Consider the following 24,018-nt stretch of genomic DNA (forward strand, 5'->3'; position numbering starts at 1 on the left):
AATAAATAAAAAATAAATAAAAATTTAAAGAATTAAAAAACAAAAAACTATTTTTATTCACTTACATCTTGCGTAACACTGTAGTTAAGACCACTGTGTGGTATGTTGGCGTTAAAGCGTTCGAGTACTTCGAAGCGTTTCGTTGGATTTTGTACATTGTTGATAATCAAGCGCAGCAAATTCGCCTCAGTTTCCTCATCAACGGAACAACTAAATGGTACATACCGTTTACCGCGCGGTGTATTGCTTATGCGTACATGTACATCCTTGTTGCCACTCGAACGCACTGCATCCAAAAGTGTGGCCAGCAGTGAATCACGGTCATTGGTCAAATACTGACGCAATATGCCATTTTTATATTCAATACAAAACCGCTGCAAATTGTCTTTATCGCGTACCAATGCAAATACATCGGCTAGCAAACGTAACGTGCAGACGCTATATGTCTGTGGATCGCGTTCCAACAGTGTTGCTTCCGTGAGACAAAGTATGCGCTTCACTGGATCCGGATGACGTGGTGTAATCTTTTGAACAGTGAATTCGGTCATAGATGTTTGATACTGATCACCGCTGTTTGGCAAATATTTACATTAAATAATTATATGTCAATAAATCGGTGCAGATGTGCAAATGTATATGTATACCTATATTCACCGAAACGCTGACGTTCGAATTGCTCGAGGGTTATTTGGCTTTTGAGTATTTTCGTTTCAATACCAAGAAACTGCACCGAACGTTGAGCTATATTCTGCACAATTTCATGATGATTCAATGCACGAAAGAGATGTAAACGGCTGAAGGCACCGTGGGCCATAACAATGCCCCCATCGTAGTCGGAAATGCCTACTTATATCGTAGAGACAAGTTTTTCAAATTAAATTGGGTAAGAAAAATTTGTTTTAGAATAAATTTAATATTAATTAAAAGCAAGAACAACTTTAAATGGTTAGTGAAAGTTCCAGTGAAAAATTGAAATCCAAATTTTTTTTGTTTTTTTTTTTGTGGATACGTGCATTCGTCACTAAATTGTTAGTTTTAAATTATATTCCGTTATGTTCAAAATGTCTTCAATTTAAACTCAATGTAATTTGGTTAATTTGGCCGATTGCAGGCAAACTCAATATTGATGTTTATGTGATAACTAAGGAACTATTAGTACCTATTATGCCCTCTATGTCTTTGTACATATAACTTGTGAGCACTTCATTTGTTGTTGGATCCAATTGATCTAATGAGCACGGTGTGACTTCAAGCATTGTGGGTAAACTGACACCAGACCAATGATATTTATAAGCAGGGAAACGCTGCAATGCATAGTGTAAACAAAGTTTTAAATAAAAAAAAATAACAAACAATAAACATAAACAATGCACCTACACATTCATATACATATGTATATAATATAAATAATTACGTATGGGCGTGTTAGCTAAGCACTACGGAAACAAAGGTATTTATATCGGACTCACTTGTGAATTTTTAGGCTTATCAGCAAACTCTTTGTAATACTTCAAAATTGAACAAAGTATATCATTCCGATATTCTGATGAAAGTTTTATAGAATCGACGCGTTTCTCTTTTTTAATAGTCAGCACAAATTCATTTGGTATCTGCAAAGCATATAATATAGTAGTACATGTAATTAATAAATCAAACAAAATTACTCACATTTGTTGCTTTACTCGGTGCCGCCGATACGATGTCTGAATATGTCCAACGATTTGTTAGATCTAATTTATCCGGATTGTATGTGGAAATTCCAGCAGTACCAATAGCTAAAATACGTTTATATTTGCCCTTCCATGAATGTTTTGTCACCAGAAAACATTCAAGGTCCACATTATCCTTTGGCGGCACCATGGCGGAAGTATATAAAGTTAAACTCTACACTGTACAATGCTTTTAGAGGCAAGACTGGCAACCGTGTTGTTTGTGTACACTGCCTCACAATGTTCAATTGATAATTAAATGATGACCTTCTGAAAAATAGAACAAACGTAGAAAGTGATTACCAAAGCAACATTCAACCGCAGAAAGCTTGGTAATGATTTTTTGGTTTTATCAATGCTGACTAATTAATAGTCGAAAATATTACAGTTGTTTTTTTGTTTTCTTTAACGAATTTTGGGCGCCCTTAATGGTTTTTTTTTTTATGGTTTGATTGGCACTTATCAGTAACTGCGAAGACCACTGGACTCAAGAGTACACGAATATCGCGATACTTCAAAAAGGGGAGTAAATGCCAATGAAGCGAATTAACTTTAGTAACAGCGGCAGATATAAATGCGATTGCGTTGTTGACAATGTCGAAGAGCCAACAAGACAGCGCCAACGACTGCGGTAACCGCAATGAAAGCAGAGCAACAGCGCCCGCACTGGGCTAATGACTTTCATTTATCCGTATTTTACTCACTTTCCTCTTTTGTTAAAACATTTTCTACATTTGTGCGATGAGCACAAATATTAATTTGATCTATTTTTTAATATTTTTACGAGATAATGTTTAAAATTAATGCACATCTAATTGGATTTTTTTGCAAATTAAACTCTCCAGTCACAACAGAATTTTTCCAATTGACATTTGTGATGACAATAGTGCGAATATGTCGCGAAAGATAAGCGATAAAATACACACAGCTGTTGGCTGCTTTACAACACTGTTTTAATTCGATTTGATGGAGAATTAAATATAATTTACTGTACAAATTATAAACACATATTTATAGTGATTTATAAATTTTCTTTTTTACGCAGACTAAAAATAAACTTTAATTGTGTTTTTGTACTGTAAATTAAATGTATTTAACAAAATCAAATCAAATTGTTTTACCACACTGACATCTCTTATCACTTTTTAGTACTCATGATATTTGTTTTGACAATCAACACTTGAAATCGAGTTCTAAAAATTTTGCAATATCTTGTCAAAATCATAAGCGTTAAATTAAGTTATCAAGTGGTTTATTTTGTGCGTGTTGTCTAAACAAAATGCAAAAATATGAAAAATTGGAAAAAATCGGTGAGGGTACTTACGGTACAGTTTTTAAAGGACGTAACCGTGAGACCATGGAAATTGTGGCTTTGAAACGTGTTCGTTTGGACGAGGATGACGAGGGAGTGCCTAGTTCCGCACTTAGAGAAATTTGCCTTTTAAAGGTGTGTGGAAAGGGATTTAGTGCATTTTTTTAATTATTAAAACATATATTAATAAAACTTATTTAGGAGCTGAAACATAAAAACATTGTGCGTCTCTATGATGTGTTACACTCGGACAAGAAGTTAACGTTAGTTTTTGAGCACTGTGATCAGGATCTGAAAAAATATTTTGACAGCTTAAATGGAGAAATCGATATGGCAGTTTGTCGCAGCTTTATGTTACAACTGTTGCGTGGGCTCGCTTTCTGTCACAGTCACAATGTACTCCACCGGGACTTGAAGCCACAGAATTTATTGATCAACAAAAATGGCGAGCTAAAATTAGCAGATTTCGGTAAAACAACTGCAATTAATAAATATATTATAAAGGTAATTATATGATTTAAAATAATAGGTCTAGCTCGTGCTTTTGGTATTCCGGTAAAGTGTTATTCCGCTGAAGTAGTCACACTATGGTATAGACCACCAGATGTACTCTTTGGTGCGAAATTGTATACAACCAGTATTGATATGTGGTCTGCAGGTTGTATATTTGCTGAACTTGCCGATGCCGGTCGACCGTTATTTCCAGGATCAGATGTTTTGGATCAACTGATGAAGATCTTCCGTGTGCTTGGCACTCCCATAGAAGAGACTTGGCCTGGTGTTACTCACTTGGCTGATTACGTGGCGCTTCCATGTAAGTGTTATTATTTTATTTTTCAAAATTATTTCATTTAAAAAATCTGTTAAATTATGATAGCATTTCCGCCTATTACATCCTGGAGTCAAATAGTACCCCGTCTTAATTCTAAAGGTCGAGATTTATTGCAAAAGCTATTGGTTTGTAGGCCAAACCAACGTATTAGTGCGGAACAGGCTATGCAACATCCGTATTTCACTGAAAGTTCGTCAAATCACTAATAATATTTAAAATATTATTAAGCATATTTACGTTATTTACTTACGTTGCTGTAACCGCTTCTAATTGGGAAAACAAAATTATTTAGCAATAATGAATATTTATAAGAATATGGGAGCGGAAGCATCCTTCGCCCGATTGTGCGCTGGTAGCTATTGACTTTTAAGATAATTTCTAGTAATCAAAATGGTTGAACTAAAAAGTCGTCTTAAATGTACGTATTAATATAACATATAGTTGAGTACTTAATATTTATTTATATTGTGTTTAAGGAAATATTCTATTTTGTGTAACCAATATACGAGACTGTAAATGTTTATGCAGTGCTTATATTACAATCAGATTTAATGTTAAATTATCCATTATATATTTTTAAGTTCCTTTCTAAAGCAGCAGTGAGCCATTTAAGAATTGTGAATTCGTAAGGAATATAGCGTAGTGATTCAATTACTAATATTATACTTAAATTATAAGCGATTTTGCCATTATACCTCCTCTCCATCGGGAGCGTTTACAATTTTTGTAACAAAGAAAGAAAACATTCTCGGAGATATATACCATAAAGAGATACTATCCCAATTATATTTAAATAAAAATAAAAACCGCCAAAACTTTTCCTATTCATAAAACAAACGTCACATATTCTTTGACAACTGTTACGATTGTGTTGTTATCGTAATAAACAATATCCAAAGGTCGCCAATTAAGTTTAAGTCATGCATATTCTAATTTTTGATAAATAACCGAAGACGAAAAAGTGTAAATCGTAAACTTAAATATTTAAAAATATTTTTTTCAGCAAAAGCTTAAAACACAAATTTTTAAATAGAGAGAAAGAAAAAAGTTGCTTTTTTTATATTAGGGTGTTGACATCGACTTCTTTGGACGTAAAACTGCGGCAACTCTAATTTTCTACTCTTTTGTTTTGATCTCCTCTTCCACATTGTTTTTGACATTACATATTTTGTGATTTGGCGCGTAAATGTGATTTTTGCTTGCTAATTGCTTGCTCATTTTTCGTAAGGTTTTTGTTTACGCTGCTTAATTGTAATATTATATTAAAGTTATTTATTGAAATATGAAGTGTAAAATACCCGAAATCTCGTGGCATAATCGCGACCCAGTATTAAGTGTTGATATACAACCCAGATCGTTAGTATCAACGGAAAAAACCAATATAAAGCATCGCCTGGCATCGGGCGGTACAGATGCTCATGTACTTATCTGGTATATGAACTACACAGAGGATGAAAAGGATATAGAATTGGATTTGGCTGCGGATTTAACGCGGCATCAGCGCGCAGTAAATGCTGTAAAATGGTCACCAAACGGTGAGTTGCTGGCATCGGGTGATGACGAGAGTGTCGTCTTCATTTGGAAGCTGAAAGGAGAGCAAGAACCATTGAATATATTAGACAACACTAACGAGCAGGACAAAGAAGTATGGATTGTTTTAAAGGTATTGCGCGGTCACATGGAGGACATTTACGATTTGAGTTGGGCGCCAAATTCACAGTTTCTCGTAAGCGGTTCTGTGGATAATTCTGCTATGGTCTGGGACGTGCAAAAGGGAAAATCTACGGGAATGTTGCGTGATCACAAATCGTTTGTACAAGGCGTGGCTTGGGATCCAAAAAATCAATATATTGCTACACTGAGTTCGGATAGGTAAAGTAAAATAAAAAGCAATAACATATAAGAGCAAATCAAGATTATTATTACATATTTCCAATTGAAAAAAAAAAAAATAAAAACTTCATTTGCTAATCTTACAGATATTTACGTATTTTCGATATACAGACGAAAAGGGTTTTACATCGCATTAACAAATCCACACTGCCGGTCGGTGAGGGTAATGAATTTTACGGTCATCGTTTGCGTATATTCCACGACGATACATTGCAGACATTCTTTCGTCGCCTCTGCTTTACGCCTGATGGAAAATTGTTGCTAACACCTGCCGGTGTAGCCGAAAAAGATGATGTAGCTCAATCATTACACACCACATACGCATTTAGCCGACATGCCTTCCGACAACCTGCCATTGTTTTGCCCTGTCCCGGACAGTATACAGTGGCGGTACGTTGCTGCCCGATTCTGTATCGATTGCGACCACACAAAGCTGATGTTAATCCACCAGTTGTGCCACTGCCATATCGTATGATTTTCGCCGTCGCAACACGTAGTTCTGTTTACTTTTATGATACGCAGCAGCGACAACCATTTGCAGTAATCTCAAATATACACTACACACGTCTAACAGACGTGACTTGGTCGAGTGACGGCCGAATTGTCGTTGTGTCGAGTACGGATGGTTTCTGTTCATTGATCACCTTTGAAGCGGGAGAATTGGGAGACGAATATGAAGATGCGGCGCAAGTGTTAAGTGCAAATGACATCAGTACGGTTGGCAAAAAATCGAAGAAACAAAAGGAAAACGACGGACAAAGTGTTAAGGAGCGCAAACCCTCGACCGATGAACCGAAAAGTATAAACATCAAACGTTATCCACTAGTGCAAATAGCCGATGAACAAAAAACCCATGAGCCAATGGAGACGACAGTTGAAGCTGCAGCAACAACAAGTAGCTCCACTACAACAACAGTAGAAGCACAGGCTAAAAATCCCGTAGAAGTAAATAGCGGTGAAAGCGCAGTCTTAACTCAAAATAATAAAAGTATAGTTAATGAGAGCGTGTCAGTGAACTTAAATAATGCTGGGCCCGCATTGGCAATAACAAAAACGCTTGGCGCTCAAGTCATTATTGACAAGGAAATTCTTAGCTCCGATGAACGCTTCGAATCACCGGAGAAGAAAAGTCGTCCTGTCACACCGATAATGGTTAGACGCACACCACGCAGTTCAACGTTACCCAGCGCAACTAACACACCCTCTACTAGTGAGACAAATATAAATAGCGCAAAAAAAGCCACAACTACGCTTGCTACAATACGACAGTCAAAGGGCGCTACACCCATATCAGTGCGACGGGCGCCTCGTGCGCTCATAACGATGCCAGCAGTACTAGCGGCAGTTCCAACCTCAACTGTAGAAGAAGTGGCACTAGATGCCTGGCCAACACCAATGGAAGTAGACGATTGTAATACTGTGGTGCAAATAAAGACTAGTACATCAATGGATGAACCGATTATTAAACCTCCCGCAGCAGCTGAGGTTCAGAAGTCGCCTGTCAACAAGGATGCAACGTTAGAGTGCACAGAAGATATACGTTTGGTTTACGAGGATTCAGTGGATAATAACTCGCAGGCGGCAATTGTCAAAACTACTGCAGATCAAGGTGGTAAGAGCGTCGAACAACCGATAAATACTGAAACAACAGCTAGCAAGGAAGAATGCGCAACGACACCTACACCTAATACACCGGGTAATAAAACACCACGGCGTGTCGCTCTAAAAACAATTTCAACGCCCAAATCGAAAAAGAAGTTATTGGAATAATAATGAATAAATAATTGTTTTTAATTGTAAGACGTGAGTGATGTTTTTAAGAAACCCTAAAATATACACTAAAAAACAATCAACAAAAAAAAAACAGCGGTATTGTTTGATAAGAGATGCAATTGGGACCAGAAAAAGTTGCATAAGTACATGTAAGGGATCAGTGTGACGAGCGTAATCGATTTAGTCATGCCCATCTGTATGTGTGCGAACCTAGTCCCCCAGTATTTGTGTTATCGATCTGAAATTTTTAACACGTTCTTTTCTTCCCAAGGAATTTCTTATTTGTTGATTTACTTGATCGCTTAAGAATAACTGTTGTATATAGGGTCTACTATAAACAACAACGTGGGGTTAAAATGAAATAAAACACTCAACATCTGTTAAATTTTATATTTTAAATTTAATGCAGACTTTTGCTTAAAGCAACTGAACAAACACCGAAGAAATTATTCAACTTAGGACGCTCTTGCATACATATAAGTATGTAGGTGGCATACAGATTCACAGATCAAAATTAATAAAATTTTTTTTTTTGTTTTTTTTTTTGGAAGCGATACCTAAACCAGCACTTAAAGTCACTCAAGGAAAAACAATCAAGCATTTTTTCTCTGAAGTTCTAAGTCATCGTTAACAGTTTGTATGAAAAATATTTAAACCGTACCGCTCTACACCTAATTTTTTTAGTTTTATTTGTTTTTTATTTTGCTGCAACGAAAACATCAGCATTGTTTACATTGTCTTGTAACTACATTGTGCGAATGTCACATGTGTTTTTATTATACAAACTAGCTTGTTGCTTGTTGACAGCCAATGAAAAAATTGACAAAAGCCTATCTTATCACTTGAGTTATGTATACTGCTACTGTGAAAAAATGTTTTCTATAAGATTCAGAAGAAATACAAGTGATCTTTTAACACTATTTACTTATAAATATTTATATATATATATATTGAAACGATAGGATCGATGCACATCACAATAAAAAAACTTCCAGCTGCTCGTGGTTTGATGATATTTAGTAATTATATATATACAAAGTTATTAAATATCGTGGGTCATACAGGAAGAAATACAATTTTTGTTTTGTTCTATTTTTATTTGCTACATACATATTTATTTACAGTTGTTTGCATAATTACAAATATGTTTACATCCTTGTAGACTTTTCGTTGTAAACTTTGATGGTAGTTAGTGTATAAAAAGTAGTAAAACCCGAACTTCAATCGCTTATATAATAAATGTGTGTATGCGTATGTGTTTATGTAATTCTGTGGGATCGTTACATCGTTTTCGTTTAAAATTAATAATTGCATATACAAAAACATATTTATTAAATTTAGTACAATATAAATGTATGGATGCATAACTTTTTTACATGTATCGGAATTATTTATTTTTTTGAGACGGCATATTAAGCAATGCAACTTATACATACATATATAATAATCACAAACACTTTTGTTTTTGTTGGAATTTTATATAAATGGAATTGCACTTGAGTTAGCATTCCTCTGCGTGGAACAACAAATTAAAAAACAATAAAAATAAAAACAAAAAATACACTTCTCACACCGCAAAGTATGCAAAACGCTGCAACATTATATAAATACATTCCACAAATTTGTGAAATATTATCCACTTTTTTATGCGCACACACTTTTATTGAATTTGCAACTTTGCAACTTTGCAGCGATTTCCCTTGAACGCTAACTTATACTTTCCCGAGGATGTCGTGCATATAGGGCTTTTTGCGATAGCTCTTTAATGCGAAGAGCTTAAACGCTAGCACCATCATAACAATGCAGAAGCCATACAACAACATGCCCATACGCATGTCCATTTCGGAGAAGACATTGCCGATCATGCGTTTCTGGCGTAATTTCTCCAGCGATGGCTGCAGCACAGCTTCGTTTTCTACACCGTAACGACTAACATAGCCGGGATTGTGTATGTTTTTAAAAAAACTCAGCACTGCGTCTTTGTCCCAGTTGATGGACGACTTGCTCGAAGACATGGCTGGATCGGATTTATGGCACTGCGAACAACTCGCTTCGCTGGGGAATTGTATTTTTGGGAATTTCGGATCCTCTGTATCATCACCCGCTAGACGATTGTTTACTTCGTTGTGTGCGGCCCACAGCCAGAGTACGGCCTCATCTTTGTTCGGCACATTCCAGATTTTTCGACGTGTTGCCATAGCCTGCAGAGTAAATAAAATGTATTAATTGATTTGTATTTATTATTGTATTATTGTATTGTGATGACATATATATGTACATACATATAGCATACTGATTGATTTGTGATTATATTGTGAGGTCAAATTTGAGTCCTCATGTCTACGAAATTAAAAACAAAAATTTCTGATTATCGAATATATGTATGTACATAAGTAGATGGAGCAAGACAGATAATAGTAAGATGAATAATGATTTTACTATTTTATAATTATAATTAAGTAGAATTAAATTTTGTCGTTCTAGTATTATAAGCGTCTTAGAACTATTCTTCCACGAGTTGTGCAAATTTGCAAAGACATTATAGGACCGAGAACACAGAATCTAAAGCACGACTGTTGAACTGTACCCATACAGTCAAGTATTTTCGATATTTCCCATAAAGATATGTGAAAATATAAACGGAAGTTCGAACAAATATTTTTGGTGACACGAAATATGGCTACTACTTCGTCATATGTATATATGTAATATTGAGTAGAATAACTAGTTTTTAACCACATACATATGTTTGTACAAGTATATTGTTTTAGCTAACCGTGGAGCATTGGGTTTTATTCGTTCCGTTGAGACAAACTCAGACTCAGACTACTTGTCGTATTCTACACTATAAGTTATAGAAGCACTTATATAACATGGGCCTACCCTCTTGTGTAAATTTTCAGTTCAGCAACAGGAGCCTGCTAATTGACTCTAGAACACCTGCTAATTGACTGCCTAGCAGCCTACAGACGAACAATGAAGGCCCTTAGATTCAGGTTAACAAATTGTATATTGCAATTTATTAATATGCTGAGGCTAGGTGGGTTTTCGCGATTTAAGAAAGTGCACAACAGACCCAAGGTCGCCTGCAATCCTCATCTAATTATCTTATCTCGTCAACACCGTAGTATTGCTAGAAATTGTTTTAGAGAAGTTATCCACCACCCCAATAAAACAATTCTAATTGGGATTTGGAATGCATGTAATTTAGTAAAGCATGATCACAGCCTTGCACAGTTTTAAATCCAATATTGTACATACGAGTATTTCGACTGGAAAGCGCTGACAATATGACAACAGTGTTAAAATAAATAGTAAAAGTGGCTTCAAATACAATATCTGAAGAATATACAAACATATATTCATACATGTTATACTTATGTATATTATTATGTATACATGTGTGTAGGTGCATACTTATATCCAAATGAACTTTCACTGAACTGTCGGAGGAAAAGACCTTGAGTAAGCATTCGTATAACGTAAACGAAATAAAAGTATGGGCAAGAAACCTACTAAGCAAACCATATATGTATGTAAGTACATAAATAAACACATACATACAGTTATAATGCATATATGTATATAATAATACATGAATGCACAGTTACCTACATATATGTATATAATTTACAAATATTTTGAATTTCAATTAGCATTGATTTATTAAACTGTTTACAGTTATAAACAACAAAATTCTGTAAAATTGAAGAGTTTGGGAGAAAGCGTTGACTCTTGTGAGAAAAGGGAATGCATATTCCTATAAAAAAAAGTAAAAATAAATTATAAAGAAACTAATTTAAAATATCTTAGATTTTAATATAATTGGCCAAATTGGTATAGTTGCCCGCATAGAGTGCGGAAAACTTTCTCAACTTTTTTTAGAGTCTTCTTTATAGCGTTATCTATGTTTGGCACTATCAAACTACTCAAAATTTCAGATCGCTAGCTCAAAAACTGCGACTAATTATCGACTTAGCTCATCATGTTGGATGTCGCAAACTTAGTGTTTTTTACAAGAATATGCCTATTGGAACTTTTGGCAGCATAATTTTGCCGACTACCATTAAGTTGATACACAAAATCAAGGTTTGCAACAATTTCGCAGCAACTTTGGTAGAAATGATTCTTAAGTGTCACAGTCTCTTCAAAACCACAGGATGTCGAAAATCATAAAAGAGCGTAAAAAATATTAGTGTCTGAAGATTTTAGATCGGAAAAGCGCTAAAAAGTCAATTGACTACTACAATATTAAAAATTATTGACAATGTGTGAGTGGCTTTAGCATATTTTTCAGATAAAGAATAAATAATTAAAAGGTTAGGGCAGTTAAGGGCTTTCGAAAAACCGATTCTTTGCTTCAAATACATTTTAGCGTGCTAAAAATTATTAACTTGGTAGCATATTGAAGAGTAGTGTCGAACTTGGAATTTTCGCAGACTATCGCACACATCTTAGCTCTAGGTTCAAATCAACATTGTCTAGTAAACTACGGACGATATTTTTTTATTTTATTATTATTGGCATTTTTTATAAAAAAATTTTTCGGCACCAAATCTAACTTTTTTTGGGTAGTTAAGCCTGCTTTGAGAACAAAACTAAACGATAATTATAAGTGTGAAGTAATTTATTACATTTTGTGAACTTAAAAACTCTCAAAAATATATCATATCATGTATGTGTGTATGTAAGACTTAATTAAAGCTTTGCGAAATTGTTTAACAGTTAACGGGGGGCGGAAATAGTACTCATTACTAAAAAGCAAAGCAATTGTTGATTACAATGCGCTTGCTAATGAAGTGCAAAGGCAGAAAAGAGCAATTATATTAACTTATCACTTGCTTATTTACTACTATGTGCATTTTGGTGGCGTTTATTTTACTTTTATAACTTTCTAAAGATTTTTATAACTTTCAAAATTGTTGTGCACCTTACCTGAAAGTGTTCTGAGCAATGAGTGCAGCCGAAAAAGAACTTCACATAACCGTGTATAGCGGTCAGTACTTCTAACGGATCATTGCTGACCTCTTGACGTGCGGCTTGCACGGTTAGATAATGGAAGAGCGTCCACAGCGAACAAGTGTAGCCACGTTTGTTATGCTGAGAGCTGATACAGCCAACAAAATGATTCGATGAGAATATCGGACCGAATGTTTTATTCAAATGTTCGAATTTTGTTTGGAAATCGGCACCGCCCAGCGACTCGTTGACGTTTACGACATATTCATGTAAGCGTCGTATGACCAAATTGCCTTGTGGTCCGAGTGGACTATAGCGTTGCAATACGCCCAAGATGCGCTGTAAAGCCATTAATTGTTCACCGCGTATGTCGTGTACTTTTGGTATCTCATTTAGAAGCATTTGACGTAGGGCCATTTCCAGATCAGCCTGAAAATATTGAAGAAATTTATTCGAACATCTGTTTCAATAATGAAATGAAATTGTATACAGATGGTATTTATATATGTATGTATGTATGTATATTATTGTATGCATGCGAATGCTTTCAGCTAAAATAAGAATTTGGCAAATATTGACACATTGAGTGGAGTGTCAAAATCAAGGTAATATGCCGCGTTGCACTGGATATTTAATTATAATATTTAGATATCGTCTGTGCAAATATATATGTAAGCTGCATGTTTTCAAATAATGCATTTAAAAAATTAAGAGTAACAAGCTTTATAATAACATACGACCATTTTATAATTTAGGAACATTTTAAATATTTATTTCGTAATTATGTTTTATTACTCAACCAACTAACAGTATTTAAAAATAAAAATTAGAAAAAAGTTAACTGTAACAAAGCTGTAATACCCTACACCAGTTCTTTTCTCATAGCATAAAAGCGGATACAAGGATTTTATCTTGATTTTGATGGATTATTTTGTATGCAATAGTGTTGCGATCCGATCCAATGACTAGTTCGCAGAATGACAGGCGGACATGGCTAAATCGACTTTCTTCATCATGATTATTTATACATATATGTATATATGCATATTTTATAAGATCACCGACTTTACCTTCTGGTTGTTACAAATTTCATGACGTTTGTTATATGCTGTTCAGGGTATAATAAATTCATACGGGTTTGTGTATGTACACATTTCCGCAAACTTGAACCTGCAAAAAGTTTTAACTTCTTGATGACAAATATTATTATGAGCAAATATTGTATCAACAGCTTTGAGGTAAATATTGTTTAAGTTAAGAAACGACTAAGACTGCAACTTAAGCCGGATATTTTTTTTTAGAAAATTTAGCAAATAATGGGCTATTTACCATAAAAGATATTCCACTTGCAAATTTAGTGGCATTAAGTTTCCTGGGCATCTAAGAGCTTCTAACCCGCTCACTAATGTCCACAAATTTGAAAATTCAACGTTTCGTGGCAGTTAGATCGGCTTGTATTCCTCAAGTAGTTGAAAAACCTTTTTGAATTTTTAATATAATGATAGTTTTCTAAGAAAAATAAACGATTTCATTAGGGGGTCAGTAGGTTAATCTGGCCTGTTTTCTGAAATTTTTTTTTTTCATAGAATTTTTATTCTACAATAGAATTTTTTTTCACATATCATGGAGTGTAAAAACAATTTTTTTTGGAATTTTTTGATGACATCTGTCGGAGAAATGGCTGGGTGAATAAGATGCGTTTTTTCACTGGCGGACACGATTTCTCAAGTTTGGGTAATCTGAAACATAAAAACCCAATTTACTCTTAAAAAGTACGTGACTGGCCCTACTAGAATCATGAAAAAATGTTGATAAATAGAAAAGTAATTTTTTTCCCCATGTTTTTTAGCTAAATGTTGTCATAAACGTTGTCAATAAATTATAAAATTATATTGGGACGAAAGCCAAGCGTTTAACAAATCGGTTGAGTAGTTCGACCTGAATCATGTCCGCCAGTTTAAAAAAGTGTGCTTTGAGAAAATTCGTTTAAAGTTTGAGGTGTGCACTCCGAGCGCTCCGAATGTCGAGCGGTATTATTATTATTTTTGGTCCTTTTTCGAAACCTTCGAATGGAAGAGTGGGTTTCTGCATTAATTCTAAGGGTATAAGGGAACAGAAAATGCAAAAAAAAAAAATAATTAAAAAAAGATTACCCTACTGACCCCATAAACATATATAATCTAAAATATCTATTTACGTACAAATATGCAAATGTTTTCATAAATCAATTGATAACAGTCTACGTTTCCTTCGACATATTCGCGAAATTTTTAGATTAAAAAGTGAAAATGAACAACTGTGTATGTATAATATTAGTACAATTATTCGTTTATAATACAAAATCTTATTTAGAGCGAAATACACAACAAATGATCCACTTTTTAAGAGATTTGTAGTATTTTGTTGTGAAAAATTAGCAACCTACACTTTATGGCGTTGTCAATTAGCGTTAAAATTGCATACTTAGGCAATTACGATTCTCTCCGAAAAAAGGTATAATAAATTATTTTGAAAACTAAATGGCGTAAAGTCATGTCGGTATTTATAGCGAGATAATAGCACATATTTTCAACTGCGACATCTAACATGTCAATGAAAAAGCTAAATATAGCTAGCACATACATACAAATATAGTTAATTTATTTCATTTAAGTGTATCATTGACACTATTATGACTATTTTTTGTCTGTAATGTTTTTTGCTATGATTGCCTAATTTATGGTAATAAGCATTATTAGATTAATAAAATTACAGCTCTTTGTTTTTATACTCTTGCCACACGTAGCCACAAAGTATAATAGTTCCTGTCTCTGACCCAGTATACCCCATGATTTCCGGTTTTCGATCGGTAGTAAAAGCTTTTTGGCTGTTCAAAATGTGTGATACTTTAATAAAACTAAATTATAATGGAATTTTTCTAGACCCTGGCCTATCCCTCATATCCCAATATAATGAATTCCGATCCTTTGATTGATGTTTATAATTATTAGATTTAGCCTCTACGTCTTTTTAAAGATGTTGTTAACATAGTTTTAGCTGACGGGAACTAAAATATAGCAATAACTAGATGAATAATCAAGATGTCAAAATTGATTATATATAATTCATTCACAATTTCATCGAATAATTGGATGTATGTAAGTGGTATGGGTACATGACGAGCTCAGTCGATATGTATACATATATTATATGCGAACTAGTCCTTCAAATTATGAGTTATCGTTATAAAATGTTGCACGCCATTTTCTCCCAAAGAAGCTGGTCAATTGAGGGAATCACCGATATCGGACCACTATAGCATATAGCTGCGAAAAAAACTCTCCGATTACAATCAGACCTTTGTATGGAAAATATTTTTACTTTCTTACTTTTTTTATTTTACAAAGTATCAAATTTGTTCAAGACAAAACTAAATTCTCAGAACAAAAATTTCAGATTGGTCTACTATAGCATATAGCTGTCATACAGACAGACCGATTAAAATCAAATTGAAGATCTTACTATACCCTATTATGCTAGACGAAATGCATCTGTTTTGGGTATCAGAGTTTCAGTACAACCGAAGTTATTGTTTTTTATTTTTTTGTTTTCTTTGTCTTTGGCAATATTTATTGTAATTCATGTAGACTATATCTCCACTAACTGCATTTACATAAAAAGTACAGTTTTGTACAACAAAGTGACAAGTGTTTTAGAGGTACACCCCATTATAGCAAAACAAGCTTGTGTCTACAACTATAGGATCACGATCAAACATATTTACATACATGCATGCACACTTAACAATAATAATAAAGTAAATAATGACGCTTTGAATTGTATACAATTTTGTTGTGATCGCAAAACATATTCACATACCTGATAAACCAAATGCTTGTTACTTAGTACTTCGGAAATAATAATTGATCGTCCACTGTCATCATCGGCTTGGCTTTGAGCAAGATTAGCTTTTGGTGGTTTTTCTGAGCGCGGTTTAAAATGTTGAGCTTCTAGAAAACTTTCAATTGTAGCTATGTACGCTTGTGGCGTATCTTCCGTGACACCATATGGCACAACATTTCCTTCTCTATCTACCGTTGCCATCTTATAGCGTACGCCATCAATTTGGAAATTTCTAGCTAAATTCAAGTCGTTGATACGACGCACTTGCACATCAGGCCATAAGTGAAATTGTAATATGCTCTCTAATCCAACTGTTGTATTCTCTGGTTCATAAATTAATATCACAAATTTTTTATTACTATCCAAACCATTAAAAAGTGCTTTGCTTTCATTTTCTGTGAGACTATGTAGATTGGGAAAATTTGGCAAGCTATCCGTATAATTTTCTGCTGCCAACCGTTGTGACATATTTGCTGTTAACTCGTTAATTTCAGTATGTGGGTTGATATTTTGACCATAATTCCCTTCTTTGCACATATATCCAGGTGAAAAATAACGCACTGTTGGATAACCAAATATTTCGTAATCGCGGCATATTCCAGTGTTTTCGAAGGCATTGCAGTCAATAGCTGCAACTAGTAAAGTTTCACGCCACGGATACAAGCGTTCGGCCAATGCTTTGTAATGCGGAGCATATCGTTGGCAGTGACCGCAGAATGTATTGTAAAATTCCACCAGCAATGAACGATTCTGACGCAGTACTGTGTCATTGAAGTTATTTACAGTGAGAATTGCCACCTTACCACTTGGATCGTAGAGACCATTTTCAGGTTTATCAGGTACACCAAGAAATACAGCAGGTATAACACTAGCAGATGCTAAAAATGAAAGTCCTACTAATGTCAGTAGAAATACTACAGTTCCGCTTGAGACGCAACACGTAGACCTCATTGTCACTGTTTGTTGTTGTCCGAACGCAAATATTGACTTTTAAACGGAAACTAGTAGGTAAATACTAGAAGCGTTATAAGACTGTTAATTGTTAATTTAGTAGCCCAACATATGTTTGTATGTACCACATCCAATTGTTTTATTTCAAGGTCTATTATTTTGCCGTTTTTTTGTACAAGCGCTGTTATGAGGCTTTCTTGCAATCGATCTTACACCTTATTTACATTTGCATCAACTTGTATTATTTAAAGCCATTCGAATGGCGATGAAACATACAAGTGTAAAATATACACAACTGCTCTAATATTCCCCGAACAGATGATAAACAACCTATGTTACTAACAAATACACGACTAATGAACATGCTACTGAAAGCAGAGCACGTCTCTGCTGAAGCAATGACATATTGGGGCAGTGACTGAGCTCCAAAAACAGTGCTGCCAAGTAATCGAGTTTTAGAGCTATGCGCTGTGTGACAAAATAATTGAACGGAAGAGAATTTTTACAATATTATTAAATTTCTTAACAAATTATTTTCTACAATATGTTCACCATTTCAATTTATTATGGTGAATTTATAATATTTAAACTAATTGTTATTATATCTTTATTAGCTATTAAAATTAATTAACAAATTTTAAAATCTAGTATCGATAAATTTATACGAAAGTTTGGACCCTGAAAGTACTTATTTAGTGATCGATACTATTATCGACTTCTGTATTAGAATAACTAATATTAGCTAGTGAAAAACCGACAAAATAAATAATAATTTATTTAAAGTGTGAACGTGTGAAAGCTTTCTCAACGTGTTTATATTTTAAGATTATATCTTTAATTTCAAATGTGCAAGTGTAATATTAAAATGAAGAAGCGTAAAGAAAAGCAATGTCAGCCTTTGGTAACGAATTTGTACTTTATCCACAAATTAGTTTTTGTTTTGGCGATAGGACCAATAATTGAAATTTTAAGCGTTGACAATTGAGGTTTTGTGTTTTGTAGCGGTGTTGTGATTTTGACAAAATTTAGGAGTAGAAGTGCCAATGTGTGATGACTGCCCGGATATAAAAGATGTACATCCAAGAGTTTCCGTTACTTTGTATCCGATTGCTGTTGTTTGTTAATTACATATATACCGCAAAGTGTATAATTCTACAAGCATTGGCCATGGGAAGGCAGTGAAAAACACAAACTCGAAAAAATATTCGTATTAATTATTAATTTCAATATATGTGACCTGGTCTACGAAAAGGGAGCTAACGTGCGAAAACTAGTTTTCTGGGAAACAGCTGTTAAAAATCTCATCTTCCATCCGAATCAACTAAAAAGTGAAAATTGAGTTTTGGATTTTTTGACACCTAAGCCCTCTTTCCGTTGACCAGGTCACATATTGTTGACCATAATAAATATTTAAAAAGTATCAGCATGAAAAAATTGTATATTTTTTATAAGGTAACTAGAAAAAGTTTAAGCTAAAAAATGTAATTATTAGAAATTTGTTAACAATTATCTAGTTGTGATATCATAAAATAACAAAATAGCATTGCCAACGCATGAACCTAAATGACACAGTGACTAAAAACTGATAATTGTTATTAGTAGCATGCTTACAACCGCGGCTGTATCAATTTATTTGTTTCACGAGACCGGCTTTTTTAATAAACTCTACTTTTACGCTCTTCTTTTTATATACACGCTCTTTCGCGCAAAACTCTTAAAGAAAAAACTCTCTGAAATTACAAAATATGGGCTCATACACATTACTCAACGAACTTTACCATGAGCAAATTCTCTTCGCGACGAAATGGGACGCCCTGCAGATTATTAAAGCTTCATTCATTTGGCACACAATGCTCCATCAATGGAATCAGTCCGTGTACAGACGTTGTTGCGAACGCCACGATTCTTGAATACAAAAACTTTAATATAACGAAGCAAAAATATTGTAATAAATTAATTAATTGTATATGTGCAATATAAGTGTAAATTATTGAATCACGACAGCGCGAGAAAAAAAGTATATAATGATAAAATAGTTATTCAATTTATCAAATATGATGCGCGTACATATGTATATAAACTAAAAATAAAAAATTCGTTGGCACTGACATGCTACGTTAAATACCGTTGTAGCGCAATTAAAACTTTATTAAAGATCGTGAATAATTGATGCTAATTGAGTGTTTTATACGGTTCGCGACGTCTTGTGCTGATCTTTGTGCAGTAGCCGTGCTCAATGCGGACCAGCGTCTCCAGTGTCGACCTCTTCATTTGCTTGGGTCGTGTCCGTCTCTGTGTATTTTGATAAGACAGATCGCATTGTTATTAATATAACACCATACACTCTTGCCAGCTCCTTTATATTTCATCTGTCCACGCATGTATGTATGTATTGTGCAAGTATATTCACACTGAAACAAAAAAATTTAAATACGGAAAATGACAAGAAAGTGAAATTAAGAAGCGGCATATTGTAGCAATAAAAATTTAATGCTTGTTAGTTTGGTACTTTGAACGAATCCTTTCAAGGTTGGACTTCTAATTGCGTGTAAGTCTCTTAATTTATAAGTTACTGTAGAAGTTGTTTTTATATAATTTATTGTGCATTTGTGCAATTTATTAAATATTATTTTAGTGTTTTTATAAGCTTTTAACATTTATAAATAAATATTTAATTTAAATAATATTTTTAACAACGATCAACTGGCAGTGTATTAATTTCTTTGACGATCCATGTCGTTGCTGCCTTTATTATTGTTTGACATTTGATTATGCAAAATGTAAACAATTCTGTTATATCAGCACAAATGCATTTTGGATTGCTTTAAAAATAGTTAAATTGGAGAGAATAATATTTAAAATATAATACACGTATTGTAAAAGATATTAATAGCGGATATTCGCTTTACAAAATTTAAATACATCTTCATGTAACTCACTTCAGTCACTATGTAACACTCTAACTCTAGGTGGATGTACTCCAACTTATCTCCTAGTCTATTCTCCATATATTTTTTGATGCAATATAAAAGGTTATCATTTTATTTGTTATTAAATGGTGTAAATACTAGTACTAAATTGTCGTTCTGAGTGGTTTTATGGTCCACGAAATACTTAAAGCATAAATTTTTTCGTGGTTAAATATTGAGTTAGATGTGATGCTCATAGAATGCTTATTGCCTTAGCTTCTTAACGCATTACGTTAATACGATTTCTCAGCAAAACGACAAATTTTAATAATTTATGACTTAAGCGATGCTCTGTTACACAAAAATTGAAATAATTTACGAGATTATAGACAGATATAATGGCTGGCAGACACGCCTTAAATTGCGTAGGTCACTCGAAATTTGATAGTACGAATATTTAATATACTGATATATCAATATTAAATATACAGTTGCTTCATTCGTATAATATTTCCTTTTTTCTTTCGTGATTCGAATTTTGCAAGTTTCATGAGTTCTGTTTTCTCATATACTTTTAAACTGAGTCTCATAGCAACAATTGTTTAATATATATCTTTTTTTATTTATTTATTTATTTTTTTAATTGTCTCAATTTTCATATTATTGATATTTAGTGTTTATTGTTTACTTTTTTTTGTAAGTTTTTTTCACTTTGCTTACTTCCCACTAAATAATGACTGTCATAGTGATCGTTTGGGGATTCCCCATATATTGCCTGTCTATCGATTTATTCCGAGCTACTGTATATTACAATCTTTGACGCACAAAAAGTTCATACTTCTTGAAAGGAAAGTTTTATTTTACTTGTAGAAAAATATAAGTTAGTGTATCTAATTTATGGAAATGGTCTAAAGCTTAATTATCAACAATGCAGTTATCTAGCTGTTATCTGTAATTAAACAGACATGTTTTCATGCAGCAAAAAAAAACTATTTTAAATAGTTTCAATTAATTTTTCATTTATTTGCAGAATTTTCCTAATATATATACTTTACAGAGATTTTGTGATAATTTCAAAGGAAATTATTCAAATATGGTCATTAGGACGTCATTTCCGGCAGCAAGAGACTGAAAATTGAACTGTTGGAAGTCGTTTTTGCAAAAAATTCAAATCTCTTCTTTAAGTTGTGACTCTGATGTAAACCCTTAATATTGCTTAATTTTTTCACGGCATAACACCTAAAAGTATGCTATTATTGCAGTTAAATCAAGCAAAGAATACTCTTATACAAAATCCATCGAAGAAAGTACATGTATGTAACCAATTCTTCTTCTTCTATATTAGAATAGATACCGCTTAAGCGGTTATAGCCGATTTTACAACAGCGCGCCAGTTATTCTTCCTTTTCGCTGTTTGGCGCCGATTGGAAATTCCAGGTTCTTCTCCCCCTGGCCTTTCTTCCTATTTCTCTGTTTCCCTTGGCGAGTACTGTGTCGAATACTCTCAGTGCTAGAGTGTTTTCATTCATTCGAACGACGTGACCTAGCTATCGCAGCCGCTGCCTCTTAATTTGTTAAGCTATGTTAATGTCATCGTATATCTCATACAGCTCATCGTTCCATTGATTGCGGTATTCGTGGTTGTTAATGCATAAAAGTCCATAAGTCTTCCGCAGAGCATAAGTCCATAAGTCTTCTCGAAAACTCGTAACGCCGACTCATCAAATGTTGCCATCGTCTATGCCTCTGCACCATATAGCAGGACGGAAATAATGAGTGACTTATAGAGTTTGGTTTTTGTTAGTCGAGAGAAGACTTTACTTCTCAATTGTCTTCTCAGTCCGCAGTAGCACCTGTTGGCAAGAGCTATTCTGCGTTGGACTTCGACGCTGACATTGTTATTGGTATTATTGTTGGTTCCACGATAGACGAAGTTTTCTGCGATTTCGCAGTAATGACTGTCAACAGTGACGTGGGGGCAAGTTGCGAGAGCGACAAGTGTTTAATGACAGTAGATATTTCGTCTTGCCCTCGTTCACTACCAGAGCTTTTGGTATTGCTCAACATCAGTTTACACAGCCGTATTAGTTTTGCGGGGATACCAAGTTCAGACAACGGCATAAAGCCAGCTCCCTTTCGTGCTGTTAAAAGTGCCTTTGAAATCGACGAAGAGGTGGTGGGTGTCGATTCTCTTTTGACTGGTCTTTTCCAAGATTGGTGAATATCAGGTCAGTTGATGATTTTCCAGGCCTAAAGCCACACTGATAAGGCGCATTTAGTTTGTTGACGGAGGGCTTTAATCTTTCACACAGTACGCTCGCTAGGTTCGCTAAGGTTCTATATATGAGGAGCGAAGAATTTGATGCATGCTCCTTATCAGTTCTTCACTGCCGTATTTGAATATCTCGAAGGACAATCCATCGGTTCCCGCCGCTTTTTCGTTCTTCAGACGTTTAATTGTGGTTCGAACTTCTTCATGGTCGGGCAATGGGACGTCGGCTCCATCGTCATCGCTTGGAGCATCGGGTTTAACCAACCAATTATCAGACTTAATATTCCATACCTCCGAAAGTTCTTAAGTAAGCACCCATTGAATGTATACCAATTATTATCTGATGTCTTGTAGGATATACTATAGTATGTATGCACTTATATACTCAGTTTCGATCTGCTTTCACTCATTTTGCTGGCTCATCAAGTGATTTAAGCGTGTATGCCCCGTTTTCATTAAATTTGGCAGTTCCAACATTCGCCACACCACACCAGCGCCACCCAGATAAACACTCGTAATTCAAATCATTTTTACTACGAATATTATACAAATATACAATAAGTAATAAGTGAGCACGCGATTTTGTTTATTTCCTTTGGATTTTGTGTTAATTGTTTCGCGGTTGATTTTTGCTCACACAGTTGATGTTGGTGTTCTTGTTGTTGTTACTATTGTGTTCTTTTTCTACTTTTCATGCTCTAATCTTAAATGATCTGTTGAGTTTTGAACTTAACGTAAGGTACATGTTGCCATAAATATTTGTATGAATGTGTCTATATTTGTATAAGTGTGTATGTGTTTGTAGAATTGATGAAAAAATCACACAGTAGAATGATTTGTTTTAAGCTTTCAATTGAACATTCACATTTAATTTGCGAGTAATTTTTCTTGTCTAAGTTAATGCCAATTGTCTTAAAGTGTGTGCGCCTGTATGTGTTTGTGTGAACGTGTGCGCGTGTGTTTTGTTAAGCAGGCGCCAGGTTCTGACAGCATCAAATACATCAATTTTTTGTAGAATTAAAGATCAAGTGATTACATGTGTACATATGTATATAACCGGGTTTTCCAATAGGATTGATGTGATTTCTAGATGTCGTTTCGGCAATTTTTAATATTTCGTGATCTGCAATTTTCTTTTATTATTTAGGTGGATATACTCCAACTTATCTCCTAGTCCATTCTCCATATATTTTTTGATGCAATATAAAAGGTTATCATTTTATTTGTTATTAAATGGTGTAAATACTAATACTAAATTGTCGTTCTGAGTTGGTTTTATGGTCCACGAAATACTTAAAGCATAAATTTTTTCGTGGTTAAATATTGATGTGATTTCTAGGTGTCGTTCTGTCATTTTTAATATTTCGTGATCTGCAATTTTCTTTTATTGTATGTGTTCAATATTATCTACAATTTCGTCATGGAAAGACCCAGGCAAGAACAACGTTTAAAATTATTAAATTTTATTATAAAAATAATCGTTCTCCAATTACAACATTTCTTTCGCTTTTGCCATTTTATAATCG

General features: G+C 34.1%; 5 protein-coding genes across 8 annotated transcripts in view; 3 read left to right on the top strand and 2 right to left on the bottom strand.

Moving 5' to 3' along the window:
- Positions 1-2,530, bottom strand: part of LOC108968819 (dnaJ homolog subfamily C member 13) — a 15,325-nt gene extending 12,795 nt beyond the window's left edge. The window contains exons 1-6 of one of the 3 annotated variants that reach the window (XM_018933100.1): positions 2,414-2,530; positions 1,669-1,979; positions 1,470-1,610; positions 1,160-1,304; positions 645-846; positions 66-570 (exon numbers count right to left, since the gene is read on the bottom strand). In XM_018933100.1, coding sequence (XP_018788645.1) covers positions 66-570; positions 645-846; positions 1,160-1,304; positions 1,470-1,610; positions 1,669-1,860 — 1,185 coding nt within the window. In that variant the 5' untranslated portion in view covers positions 1,861-1,979; positions 2,414-2,530. Of the gene's footprint in view, positions 1-65; positions 571-644; positions 847-1,159; positions 1,305-1,469; positions 1,611-1,668; positions 1,980-2,413 lie in introns of those variants that run through there. The other 2 variants (XM_018933099.1, XM_018933101.1) reach the window with 2 other exon arrangements.
- Positions 2,531-2,895: 365 nt separating this feature from the next.
- On the top strand, positions 2,896-4,661 carry LOC108968768 (cyclin-dependent kinase 5 homolog). Its single transcript, XM_018933008.1, has 4 exons — positions 2,896-3,156; positions 3,223-3,490; positions 3,551-3,835; positions 3,899-4,661. Exons 1-4 carry the CDS (start codon positions 2,989-2,991, stop codon positions 4,057-4,059), a joined length of 882 nt encoding a protein of 293 aa, XP_018788553.1. The 5' UTR covers positions 2,896-2,988; the 3' UTR covers positions 4,060-4,661.
- A 379-nt stretch (positions 4,662-5,040) lies between these two features.
- LOC108968817 (chromatin assembly factor 1 subunit B) lies at positions 5,041-7,627 on the top strand. Its single transcript, XM_018933097.1, has 2 exons — positions 5,041-5,725; positions 5,833-7,627. Exons 1-2 carry the CDS (start codon positions 5,136-5,138, stop codon positions 7,514-7,516), a joined length of 2,274 nt encoding a protein of 757 aa, XP_018788642.1. The 5' UTR covers positions 5,041-5,135; the 3' UTR covers positions 7,517-7,627.
- Positions 7,628-8,517: 890 nt separating this feature from the next.
- Positions 8,518-17,688, bottom strand: LOC108968818 (sulfhydryl oxidase 1). The gene is made up of 3 exons (XM_018933098.1): positions 16,337-17,688; positions 12,455-12,907; positions 8,518-9,720 (listed from the first exon to the last, which is right to left on the bottom strand). The coding sequence occupies exons 1-3, from the start codon at positions 17,309-17,311 to the stop codon at positions 9,232-9,234; spliced, it is 1,917 nt and encodes a 638-aa protein (XP_018788643.1). The 5' UTR covers positions 17,312-17,688; the 3' UTR covers positions 8,518-9,231.
- A 1,334-nt stretch (positions 17,689-19,022) lies between these two features.
- LOC108968829 (SPARC-related modular calcium-binding protein 2) overlaps positions 19,023-24,018 on the top strand; it is a 38,933-nt gene continuing 33,937 nt past the window's right edge. For both annotated transcript variants that reach the window (XM_018933122.1, XM_018933126.1), the window contains exon 1: positions 19,023-19,859. The gene's annotated coding sequence lies outside the window, so the exon portion shown is untranslated. The remainder of the gene's footprint in view (positions 19,860-24,018) is intronic.

The sequence above is a fragment of the Bactrocera latifrons genome, unplaced genomic scaffold (assembly GCF_001853355.1).
Source record: "Bactrocera latifrons isolate USDA-ARS-PBARC rearing strain unplaced genomic scaffold, ASM185335v1 scaffold_23, whole genome shotgun sequence".
NCBI classification, from domain to species: Eukaryota; Metazoa; Arthropoda; class Insecta; order Diptera; family Tephritidae; genus Bactrocera; species Bactrocera latifrons.